The sequence below is a fragment of the Acytostelium subglobosum genome (assembly GCF_000787575.1).
Source record: "Acytostelium subglobosum LB1 DNA, scaffold: scaffold35, whole genome shotgun sequence".
Classification (NCBI taxonomy): Eukaryota; Evosea; class Eumycetozoa; order Acytosteliales; family Acytosteliaceae; genus Acytostelium; species Acytostelium subglobosum.
Genome location: NW_012236498.1, coordinates 6325 through 20454, shown reverse-complemented (window position 1 = coordinate 20454; position 14130 = coordinate 6325). Strand labels below are relative to the sequence as shown.

At 38.6% G+C, this 14130-nt stretch overlaps 2 protein-coding genes across 2 annotated transcripts; one reads left to right on the top strand and one right to left on the bottom strand.

Moving 5' to 3' along the window:
• Nucleotides 1–2437: 2437 nt before the first annotated feature.
• On the top strand, nt 2438–3760 carry SAMD00019534_117520 (hypothetical protein; the record flags this gene model as incomplete). Its single annotated transcript, XM_012892900.1, has 1 exon — nt 2438–3760. A coding segment is annotated over one exon (1323 nt), but the record flags the coding sequence as incomplete, so codon positions are not given.
• Nucleotides 3761–11256: 7496 nt separating this feature from the next.
• SAMD00019534_117510 (hypothetical protein) lies at nt 11257–11904 on the bottom strand (the record flags this gene model as incomplete). Its single annotated transcript, XM_012892899.1, has 1 exon — nt 11257–11904. One exon carries the CDS (start codon nt 11902–11904, stop codon nt 11257–11259), a length of 648 nt encoding a protein of 215 aa, XP_012748353.1.
• Nucleotides 11905–14130: the final 2226 nt, after the last annotated feature.

Sequence of the window (14130 nt, the reverse complement as noted above, 5' to 3'; positions counted from 1 at the left end):
GGCCTGGGAACCATTGATTCATGAGTTTGATGGCGAGGTCGAGTCCAATCTCAATGGTGTAGGGGGAGCTCTCGAGGCTCTCTGTAATGTACCGATCGATGAAGTTCCCGACAAGATGGAGGCCCCAATATTTCTGGCTGTGATCATCAGATGGCTTGACAATACGTCCAACCCGTACCATTGTTAAGGGGTGTGCTGTTAAGGGGAGGGACCTGGAAGTTCAACATAGTCAGGGCTAAATAATAAATAATAATATAATTAAACATCTCCTTGTCTATTAATATCAATTACATGTAAAGGAGTGATGTTGACCAAGCGAAAATATGCTAGTTCTGATATTGTCTTGGCACGAAGAATATTAAAGTCAATATAATTATTATTTGAGGGGATTAAATTGTCTTGTCCATGTCCATCGCAATCCATTTTACAGTATATTTCTTTATCAATATCTACTTATAAGTAGAAAGTGGAATGAAGAATATAAAATAAGAGAGAGTAAGTTAGGAGTAACTCAAACTTTTAAAATACACCTTTACCATCTGGCAATTGATTGAGTTGGGGAAGCACGTGTGACCCCAAATTAGTTGTTGAGCTTCAAAGGATTGCCGGAAAATGGGATACCGGTGTCGAATGATATGGGTTCGACCTAGAGTATATGATCACATTAGAATTGAACCTCAGGTAGTTGTCCCAAATAGGAACTTTTAATTAATTCCCCTGGTTCATAACAACTCTAGTTTCTAAATTTCACCCAATTGTCATTGTCAATGTTTAGTTTTGTTTATTGATTGGTGAACTTCCTGAACTGATCTGAACGACGGTTCGTTCAATCAGATTCTTAGGGACCCACGCCCCACAAATTAACCCACTTACACCCTCCCGAGGTTGCAATCCTCTCCTTCAACCCACAACACAACGCACCCAACAACCCAAACTAAGTCATTTTCAGAACCTCTCGCAACAATTAGGCTATTCATGCACTCGTCACCCCCGACCCCAACATTTGAAGTTGAATAATCAACAGATAATTTAACACACACAATTAATCTGGTTATTATAATTAATCAAATATACCTTGTACAAGGACCAGATCACAGCTCATCATCCTCCTAAAGATTAGATATGATATGATATCATATCAAGTTTATATCGATATAATAATGTAACTCCTCAATTATTCACTCAATCTAACAATCACTCAATCAATCAATTAATTAATTAACTTTAATTAATTATCTCTATTTATAACTTTCAAAAATGTCAACATTTATAGGTCTTTTTGAACAATATTTATTTATTTCAGGATTAATATTATTAGGTTGTTTATTATCTAATATATCCAAACAATTATTTAGATTAATATTACTAACTTTGGCAATTTATTATTTATATAATACACAAGGTTTATTAAATATATTATCCGTTGCATTTGTATTCTTACATGCATTCAATCATGATCAATGCATGCAGACCTCGGAAAGATATGCCGTCAACATATTTTGGGATCTAATTCTACATTTAGTATCATCATTGTTGGCCACCAGTCAAGCATTGGTCAATGGTAATGAGTCGCCAATGGTCATGTCCTACCTCATTGGTATCATTGCATGGAATATCGTTGGATTGGTACCAACATACAGTTCATCATTCAAATATCAGAATCATTGGAACTACCTAGGAAGCGTGCTGTCAATCTTCCACTTCACCTGTCTATGTCTATTCAAAGAACCCAATCTACTATGTTCAAGATTATTATTCGAAGCTGCATTCACATTGCCAATATTCGTCCTTGTAGCCTATCACTACATTGACTTGGACAAATGGGTCAAACTTAGATACTCCGAGACATACTTTGTCAGTTGTTTAATAACAAGTCGAGTCTTTGTCTGATTGACAATCTAGAATTGATTAAACCCTACCCTTTCCCTTACCCTACCCTACCCTTGCCCTCGCCCTCGCCCTCACCCTTACCCTCGCAACACACCCAAACTTTTATAATGAAGTCCAACACAAGTCACTTCATTCATTCAATAAATGGATCAATCAATCAATCAAAGTAATAATAATAAGAATGGAGAAGTTATTTAGGATAGTGATCAATGATAGACCATTGTCGAGGTTAGTCTTTGGTCATGGGGCTATGATCAATATCATGTTGACAGGTGAGAGTGTTAGGGGACGTGATATAACCAACCTAAGACAATGTGTTCATTACGGTCATACTTCACTATTCATTCAATACTTCAACAACATGTTTGTTAACAATGTTAGAGGACATGATAAACTACTCGAATGTATACAAAAGATAGATGATAAAGGCAACTTGTATGTATGATCATTGAACTCTCATGGTCTCGCTCTATCACTTACTCAATCAATCAATCAATCAATCACTGACAGCTTATACAAGACACTCTGCGATCTTGTGGACTTGTCAATGAAGCTCAATCAGACCAAGATATTGAACTTTATATTGATGACGATAAGGTCATCATTTCAATCAATAGGTATTGAACATTCACAAATAGACCAGATCATATACAAGTTGTTACCAAATGGTCCAATCTATGATGTACTCAACTCTGACATCGTATCATTGTTATCATCCACAATATCAATTGACTCGATCAGTCCTACTATATTTAAATCAATGGTATTGTCTACATTGATCAACAACAAAAACTCTGTCGACACATACATCAAGTTGTTGAGAAGATATCAATCTCATCGAGTTGATATCATCAGTGATGTTGATGTACTCGATACACTGTTCCGATGTAGGTCATCATCAGACATAATCAAAGTGATGGATACCTACAACACAATCAAACCATTTTGCTACAATACTTGTCTCACTCCTCTGGTACCTTGCTGTGCACTCAGACATAAAAGAGATGATGTATACATACTCATGTTATGTTATAACTTCGACTGGCACAGTATACCAGACACACCAAGTCTAAGAGCAATGGTCGATCAGTGCCAGGACACTTCCCTTAAGGACTTCTACGAGGGGATATGGGCCGTATCACACATGCCAGACTTGGTCGAACCGAATGAAGTCTTGGATCCAGCCCACATTAGAATGCTCTTGGAGGAAGAGGTGTATCCATCAACGCCTTACTTGTTGAGCCGAGTGCGCATCTCAATGATCTCAGCCATCGAGAGTGATGATGTTGTGGCCGTGCAACAGATACTTGCCAAATACCCTTCGATCGTGTACACTATCCCCATCGATACGCTACTCTTCCAAGCCTCCCAAGCAATCCAAGACATACTCATTGGGACATTGATTCCGGGCCAGCTGATTATTGAAGCAGAGAATGATGACACATGGTTGGAGGATGTCTTGGAGAGACGACTCATCACTCGACCAAACATCTTCTCGAATCTTTTTCACACTGTACACTTGAACAGTCAGAACATCGACGCCAAGTATGTCCTGTACCACATGGCCAAGATCCACTCGAGCCTCACCAAAGACCTCCTCCAGCCCTTTAGGGAGATGCGCCAGTTCGATCATATCACAGGCAAGTCATGTATCTTGGGTGACATCACCGATGATGGAGTGATCATACCTCAACCTATAATGAATGAGATAATGATTCGATTCTGTCTTACATCAATGTGGTCGATCACTCCAGGTATTTCATCAAGTCTGTGGAGCAAGCTGAGCAAGGACTCCAAGATGGACCAGTCATTCATCAAGGAATCATTGGCCAACTGTTTAAATGTACATTTAATATGTACGGCTATCAATGTACATTATTCACTTGTAGTCGATGATGAAACGACTGCGCCAACAACACCATTCATCAGTGCTCCATCACAATGTATCATACGTGATTGGTTAAAGTATTCTAAAAAGAACAAGAGTAGTAGGTGGAAACCAAGTTATTATAACATGGCAATCAATTTAATAAGGTTGTTCAACATGAACTATATTCAACAATCATTGCCAACTTACTACCAACACTACCTCATACCATACACCAACAGTGAATACCATGACATCTTGGACCATCTCTTCCTACATGGATACATTGTTTAATCTCATTAAAAGATCATTCAATTACACAATGGATCTATTCCATAGCACTATAATCAATTTGATCATACTATCATTCCTCTTGGAACTTCTGAATTTTGATCCAAGAAATACTTTTGTTGACAACAAGAGTCAACTACTCACCAGAGTCATTGACTAATGATCATCCATAAAGATCATTCAAATACATAATCACTCACTGGAGTTATCTCAGTCATTCGATCATTCCATCACATAATCAACTAAACTATCAATCAGGTGATGGATGTGTTGTTCAGACGAGTGTTCAAAGATAGACCATTGTCAAGGTTGGTCTTTGGTCATGCATCATTGATCAATATAATGTTGACAGGTGAAAGTGTTAGTGACGTGATATAACCAACCTTATACAATGCATACGATATGGTGACACTCAGCTATTCATTCAATACTTCAACAACATGTTTGTTAACAACACTCGTGGACATGAGTTGTTTGAACCCTATCTTAACAAACAAGTAACACAACATTACCAAAGATGACATGTATATAACTACCCTTGCCCTTGCCCTTGCCCTTGTCCTAACATTCAAACTTACACAAACACTTGCTACCCTCACCTACCTTAGATTACTTGGCACTCTTAGGGAACTAGTATCATTGTCATTGAAGTTGAATCAGACCAGCATATTGTCATTTATGTTTACATTGATCATTTCAACAGTGACAAGTGATGATCTCTCATCACACTCGGTGATCGCCGAACTACTACCAAATCACTTCTTGTACAATCACCTCAGTGTAGACATGGTCTCAATGTTGCTTAAAACACTCAATGATCGATCAATCAATATAGAGATAGTAAGGTCAATGGCACGGTCAACCTTGACCCACAACAAATCATCGGCATCATCATTCATCAATGTGTTGGAGTCATTCCCAACAATAAGATTAACTGCTGTCAGTTACGGATTTAATGAGAACCTGCTCTACATAGTCGGCCTGGAGTCATCTGAGATAATATCAGTGATTGATTACTGTGACTCAATCAACATCAAGAGCATGGACCTACATATGTTCGAGTTGTTCAGACTAATCAAACAATCATTGAAGTATCGGAGAGTGGACGTATTCCTATACATCGTTCGAAAGTACTGCTCATTAGAAATTATCCAATCACCATCATCTGGCAACCTTTGCCAAATGATCTTGGATCATGCAGACGAGGCGACTCTGGCACATTACAATCATCGGTTACGGCCTCCACCTCCACCTCCGCCTCCACATATTCAGGAACTGGACTTAATCGACCCAACAACTATAGTTGATCCTGATGCCGACTTTCAAATGGGTCCAGACATTCAAGACATCAGCTATTGTCTATATCCAACCTATCACCAGGTCGTGGAATCGATTGAACGTGAGGATATTGCGACTTTGAATGCCATGCTCGCAAGCCATCCAGAAAATATGTGGTACGTCCCTGTCCTTCTGTACAGGGCATCGCCTGCTATCCAGGATCTACTCTTGACCCAGTTGCCACCAAATCGTCTGACTATCTCCACTGATAACGCTTATGGTGGCACATGGTTGGAGGACATTATCCATGTCGGATCGAATGCTACATGTATCTTTGAGATATTGATTGACAGTGGACATTATTCATCACAGATATATTACGATCAGAAGAGATTGTACATTATGGCGAGAATATGTTCAAGCGACAAGATTGACCGTACACGCGGGAATTTCCCAAATATTGATAATGGCTTATCAAGCATTGATAACCCACCGATGTTGGGAATAATCAATGAGGATGGTGCAGTAATACCTCAATCAATCATGCTTGAAATATTATCAAGGTTCAGATTCACATCAAAGTGGTCGATCACACTTGATCTGGCCAGGACAATCTGGAACAAACTGGCCAATCAATCAAAGTTGGACATACATTTCTTGGATCAGGCATTATCCAAAGGAAATTGTTTGAAAGTTCATATAATAAGTTCAGCAATCGATGAACATCATAGACTATATGATGTTGTTCCTCAAGATAGTGTGGACTTGGTACCATTCATAGTCGCACCAAGATTGGATCATATTTTTAAATGGATGAAGAAATCCGAACAGAAACAAGGCGGTAGATGGAAGTTAAAATACTATCAAATGGTCAACTTAATTGTCAGACTATTCAACAAGGAATACATCCTCAACAAGCTACCAACATATTATCAACACTACCTCATACCCTTCACCAACGATCAATACCAAGATATTATCGAACTTCTGATCATACATGGAATTTTTGCTCAATGAATAAATATCATCAAAGTGTCCAACTTTCAAATTCAAGTTGTCATTGTTCATTCACTCAAACAAATAATAAATCAATCAAACAAATAATAAGAATGGACGAGTTATTTAGGAGAGTGATAAAGGATAGACCATTGTCAAGGTTGGTCTTTGGTCATGCTTCATTGATCAATATAATGTTGACAGGTGATAGTGTTAGTGGACGTGATATAACCAACCTAGGGTCTCCAAGACAATGTATTCAATATGGTGATACTAAACTATTCATTCAATACTTCAAATACATGTACATTTACGACAGTCGTGGACATGAGTTGATACTCTATAGTTTGAATAACCTAAAATATGGAGGTAGTTTCACTGACTGGATGTATGTATCACATACCTCCCTTCCTCGCTCACTCACTTACGTCAATCAATCAATCAATCAATCAATCAATCAATCAATCAATCAATCATACATGTAGGTTGATTATCACTCTTCAAGAACTAGTATCATTGTCATTGAAGTACAATCAGACAGACATATATTGTCATTCATGTTGACATGGATAAAGACATCTGTGACACATCATGATCACGATGCCGATAAAATGATTGTTGAACTTCTACATCCAACTCATATAGTTCATCGCCACCTCAATGCCGACATGGTGTCGATGTTGATGAGCACTCTCAATCACACATCAATCACGACAACAATGGTAAGATCATTGGCATGGTCCACATTGGTCCTCAGCAAATCAACATCGTCGTACATCAATGTGTTTGAGACACTCCATAACCAATCAGTAAAGAAGAATGTGAAGAGAACTTATTATATGAAGTTGACGACATTGATTCATCAGAGATATTATCGGTTATCGACTATTATCACTCAATCATCAACTTGAACTCTAATGAATTGTACGTGATCGACCAACTTAGACAATCATTGAAGTATGGTAGAGTGGACGTATTCTTGCACATCGTTAGGTGTTATTGCACATTGAAGATGATCGAGTCACACAGTAGTCTCCTCCAAGTCATCATGGACAATGCAGACGAGCGAGCTTTGCAACATTTCGATCATCAGTTAGAAATTCTGGAACAGGACTTCAAGTCCAGGCCACCAGACACCTCAGGAGTTGATGATGAGATCACCAACTTTGAATTGGGAACAGTCAAGCAAGATAATGGCGAAACATATCCGTCTTATAATGCAATTTTGGCAGCGATTGAGCGAGATGATATCATGACCCTTAGTGCCATGATTGCAGGTTATCAAGAGGTTAATTGGAGTATCCCCGCCAAAGTACTACTATTCAAGGCTTCCCATGGTGTCCGGGAACTTCTCTTAACATCATTGGCACCAGGTCAGTTGGCCATCACCGTTTTGGACGATCATTCAATATGGTTGGAGGACATCTTCCAAAAGTCAACTACAACATCACTCTCGAATTTCTTGGGTAGACTCGTTGAGACTGTACATTATTCAATGCAAGGTTATTTTAATGAAGGGGAGTTGTACAAGATGGCAATACTTTGCTCAAGCGACAACTTTGACCTCACCAACTACTTGCCAAACACAGACTCTGTCGTTTTACAGCAACCAAAGTTGGGAATTATCAATGAAGAAGGAGCATCAATACCTCAATCAATCATGCTATATATCTTATCAAGGTTCAAGTTCACATCAATGTGGTCAATCACACCTGATATGGCCAGGACAATCTGGAGCAAACTGGACATTCAATCAAAGTTGGACCTGACATTCTTGCAACAATCACTATCCAAAGGAATGTGCCCAAATGCACATATTATATGAGCAATCGATGAACATCATAATGGACAAGATGATGATGATGATGTGGCCTTGATACCATTCATAAAGCCACCAAAAACCCATTTGATTAACAAATGGTTGAGGGCATCCAAGGAGAAACAAGACAAGTTCTGATCGAACATGGAATTTTTGCCGAATATGATTGGTATTTTGACTCAATTTAATAATTAAACCAAAGACTCCAACTTTCAAATTCAAGTTGCCATTCACACAATCACTTTGTTTGCAGGAAGACAAAAGCTCAATCAATCAATAATTATTAATCAAACAATCAACCAATAATAATAATAATAAGATGGACAATTTATTTAGGAGAGTATTCAAAGATAGACCATTGTCAAGGTTGGTCTTTGGTCATGCAGCTTCGATCAATATGTTGACTGGTGATAGTGTTAGAGGATGTGATATCACCAACCTAAGACAATGCATATACTATGGTGATACTAAACTATTCATTCAATACTTCAACAACATGTTTTTGAACAATCCTCTTGGACATGAGTTGATACTCGATAGAATAAACCTTGCAAACAGAGGTTACCCAAGCATGTATGCTCTACTCGACCCTCATCCCTTCTGACCTGTATCCACTCATACTAATCAATCAATCAATCAATCAAACAGGTTGTTAGACACCTTTCGAGAACTAGTATCATGGTGTTTGAGTTTAAATCAGACCGACATATTGTCGTTCATGTTGACCTGGGTCAAGACTAATGTGTCTAGTGTTGATCACTTGGCTGACACAACAATAGCCCAACTTTTTCCAATTGGTATTTTGTATTTCCCCTTCGATGAAGACATGGTATCAATGTTAATGAGTGCACTCAATGACAAATCGATAACTTCCACGATGTTAAGATCATTGGCATGGACCACATTGGTCCGCGATAAAGATTCATCATCATACATTGAAATGTTGGATACATCTAAATTCCAATCAGTTAGAATGGATGCCGTCAGAGAGGAAATCGAAAAAAACATATTATACAAAGAGTACAGTGGCTTGACCTCATACGAGAGAGTAAATTCGATCGAATATTATCACTCAATCTTCAACTTGAACTCAGATGATAATTTAAAGTTGATGATCACACTACTCAAACAATCATTGAAGTATCGAGATATCCAAGTATTCAATGAAATGGTTCGTTGTTATTGCAATCCCTTCTGCAGAAGGGACATGATCGAATCACAGGGTAATCTATACCAAGTTATCTTGGACAATGCAGACAGCTGGAACAAGGAAAAATTCGATCATTATCAAATTCGAAATATGGCCGAGGACTTAGCAAACAGGCCGTACACATCAAGAAAAAAAGATTACCCTCACTATGAATTGGGTCCAATCAAACAAAAGAATGATGTTAAATGTCCCTCAGACCGTTCAGTGTTGGCAGCCATTCACCGAGATGATATTTTGTCCTTGAAAGCCATGATCTCCAGCGAACATCAATATTATTGGAATATCCCCGCCAAAGCACTAATGTTGACAGCCTCTCAGGATGTCTATGAACATATAATGACATCTTTGGCACCAGATAGGTTGAGAATCGAGTCATCGTATCATTGTGGTGTTGAAAATGATATATGGTTGGAAGACATAATCCATAAGTCCGCCACGGCAACTTCATCGATACACCAAGCAAGATCAAACTTCTTTAAAAGACTGGTTGATACTGGACACTATGCGAAAGATTTATATAATCAGATAGGATTGTACAATATGGCGAGAATATGCTCAAGCGACAAGTACGACCTCACCAGCTTCTTACCCATCATTGACAATGTTCTTCCCTACCGTGATATCCCACCGATGTTGGGAATGATCAATGATGATGGAGTTGTACTACCTCAATCAATCATTTTATATATATTGTCAAAATACAGTCTCACATCTATGTGGTCGATCACACTTGATATGGCAAGGACAATCTGGAACAAACTGGACAATCAATCAAAGTTGGACATACAATTCCTGGATCAGGCATTATCCAAAGGAAATTGTTTGAATGTTCATATAATATGTTCAGCAATCGATGAACATCATAGACTATATGATGTTGTTCCTCAAGATAATGTGGACTTGGTACCATTCATCATCCCACCAAGAGTATATCAGATAGACCAATGGTTGAGGAAATCACAAGAGAAACAAGGCCATAGATGGAAGTTAAGATATTATCAAATGATTAATTTACTTGTCAAACTATTCAACAAGGACTACATTCACAACAAGTTACCAACTTATTATCAACACTACCTCATACCTTACACCAACAATCAATACCAAGACATCATGGAACTTCTGGTCGAATATGGAATTTTTGCCCAATAAATATCTATTGTATAATTATCGTCTTCAATTCAAGTTTAGGATAATGAAGGCACCAGATCTCATTGTTCATTCACTCAATCAATCATCTCATACATATAATCAAACAAATAATAAGAATGGACGAGTTATTTAGGAGAGTGATAAGATAGAACATAGTCTAGGTCGGTCTTTGGTTATGCATCATTGATCAATATAATGTTGACTGGTGATAGTGTTAATGGACGTGATATCTCCAACCTTAGACAGTGTATACACTATGGTGATACTAAACTATTCATTCAATACTTCAACAACAAGTACATTGACAACACTCGTGGACATGAGCAGTTGATTGATAATCTCCACCAAGTTGATCACTTGCCCACGAACTATCGAGTGTAGATCACAGGTTCGTACTCCACCTAGCATGCCCATGATCCCTCCAATGATCATGCTGATGACTGACTCCCTCACCATACAAACCGCACCTCCCATTAGACACTTGGAACACTCAATGATCTCTTATCTTTGGGGTTGAAGCTCAATCAGATTGACATCATATCATTCATGTTGATGGCGATCAGGTCAAACGTGGGACCATTCCTTTCCTCAGATCAAGACTACTACTACCTTGTGACACAATATACAATGGACTCAATGCTGGAATGGTGAACACACCCTAACCGATCGATCAATCAACACTTGGCTCGTACAATCAATGTCTAGATCTACAATACTTAAGCAGTAGAGATGTTACTACCTGCGCAACTTTAATCATATTAAATTGATGATGACCATGGACAACAACAATGTGATGCAGAGCAGTACTTTGTTCCATTGTGTTGTTGGTGCCCTGCTTTGAATATTATCAATGGTCAATGTGATTTGGTTGGTATATGTTGTCAAAATAGGCTTGCTATATGATCGATAGTTGGGATAGTTGCCAAGTGTGTAGTTGCCAACTATAGATGTGGCAGACAGTATGACGATTGGTCTACCATAGTCTTCATATTTGAGGTCGTATTCTGGAATATCTAGACGACCCTGGAGTGTCACTCGTCCATTGATCATTATACTATTATAAGTGTACTCTGGGTGGTAGGGGTAGTAGTAGTCTACAAAGATGTTGAATTGATATACAGAGGTGGGAAGCATGAACAGGTTGCCAGAGAATCCTAGTAATCCTGTCATTGAGCAGTTACATCTGATATCTTTTGATTCACCAGTGGCGATGAATAATGGTCGGGTGTACTTTGGGAGGTAACTGTTGAAAAAGTCGAGACCAGCAACCAGTCCTTGGAAGTTGAATGACTTGGCAGCGATGTATACTCCACTCGAGAATATATAATTATTCGCCATGTTTGTAGATGACTCGTTGCCAAGTTGAATGTAATCACCAATCACTGTCATGTTACCGATCATTGTAATGTTTGCATGATCATTTGTAAATGTTCCACCAATAATAATATCTGTTCTAACTGTAGACCACATTGTTGAACGAGGTGCCAGGTACAGGTTGCCTGTAATCCTGATTGTAGCTCCAAGGGTGAAACCAGGGGCCATGGCATAAAGGTTGCTAACACCTCCCTCGCTGAACAAGTTATGGATATTGTGTGCCTTCTTAATCCAATCAAAAAAGCCATCTCCATGCATTCCTGGATGGACACCAAATGGTAATGGTTGGCCTCCAAGGCTGGTGTGTCTAGGATGATGAAAATCACTGATCATTCCACCATGGTGGTGGCGCCCGTTACCGTATGCATCGATTAAAGCTGCTCTCTGATGAGCGACTGGAACTGCGTACATTTCTATATTAGTTGACAAGAAAATTGGTATTGAAGTCCATCCTGTAATCATCACCATTGCGAGAGATGTACAAGAAGTGATATTTCTCTTTGTCGCTATCTCATACATCTCCATAAAAGCATGGAATGGAACAGTCAACGACAACTCATCAAATATAATTTTGAGGGTGTCATCATTGATATTTTTGAACAATAATACGTAATCAAGGTTACCTTTGCGAATTGATGCTGCCGTGTCCTTCCATGATTGGGTACTGATAATAATTTTAGAACTGAAGTGCCTGTGAATCTTCATCAACTTGGGAATGGATGGGTCCTTGAGCTCATTGCTTAGGTCATCAAAAATAATAATATACTCTGGAGCTACAAACTTGGGCTTTGGAGGTTGTGATGGCGGGGGCGGTAATGAATAGGGCCCTATCAATGGGTAGGTCTTAATCATTGGCAGAGAAGGGTCTCTCAATGGCAATTTGTTTTGATCAGCTTGTGCAACTACTGGAGCAGCAGGTTGTTGTAATGATGCAATAAACTCATCCAATAAATTCACCTTGCCATCCTTGATACTTGTAAAAGTCTTAAATTCAATACGGCGCTTGGTCATGTCTTCTTGGATTGCGACCCAACTTAGGTCATTGTTTACTGTGGCGCAAAATATTATCACCTTGGTGTTCTTGCCAGCGCACTCATCTATTATCTTTTTGATTGTCACAGTCTTACCGCTGTTCTTGGGCGCGCATATGAGTATGTTGGAGTTTACTTGATTAAAGAGTTTGTGCCCTTGAATATTTTTTGGTTGTTTCGGAAGTTTGATTGGCTCCACTTCTACGTCATTTATTTTTTGTAGCTTGAGCATCTATATTACTCCCTATCAATATTTTACAAACTCAATCGCAAAGGTAGCAGTCACATCCGCTCTTAACCTCAGTCCATTCTGATCAACACATTCAAATTGATAATTGCCCTGGATCCACCTCTCACTCTTGTTTAAATAAATATAATTAGGACAAAGGAAACAAACCTGTTCAGTAGAGCAGAATAAAATATTGTCTGGAATGAGATTGGTCCTAACTTGGACAATCTTGTCATTACCCTCGGCGTTGTAATATGATGAGAATGACTTGAGAATAATGGCATCAGGAACGAAATCAATGTTGATGGGAACATTTATTATATTTCCATTGGGAGGTGGATCCTCTCCTCCTGATCCTTGGAATACAGCATTAACAAATATTGTCTTTACACATTTTGATTTAGAGTAGCCCATATATATTAGTTAATGGATATTAATTAATATATTTACACCAGCACCAGTCCATTTGGAGTGATGACCAACTTGCGCTTGCAAACCACAGTTGATTGATGAGTCAAGTTGGCGGCACCACTGAGGAATCCAACGAAATCCCATTTCTGTTCACCTAGATTGAGATCAATGCCAGTAATTGCATTGTCCTTGTTAAAGTTTGAGGTGCCATCACCAAACTCCTCAATCCAACACCAGTTCCTATTATGAATTCTCGGTGTCAATAGCGATGAGTCTTTAAGAATCCATCGCAATGCCATGTAATCATCATTAAGATTTAAATAATAATCATATTGCATCAACCTATTGTTGTTAATATTTGTGTAAAAGTGATCCAATAGAGTGCTTCTAAAGTTACTGTTGTAAATGGCAGTATTTATTGCTGTTTGTGTTAGGAACACACTGTGATAGATTCTCTCCAATGTCATACCTTTTTTTTTATTTACTCTTAGAGTGACCGATTGATTCTGTCCAGTGAGTGCTGCTTGGTAAGAATACGAGTATGGTATCATCAACGAGAATCCCTCTGGGCTGAATATCTTG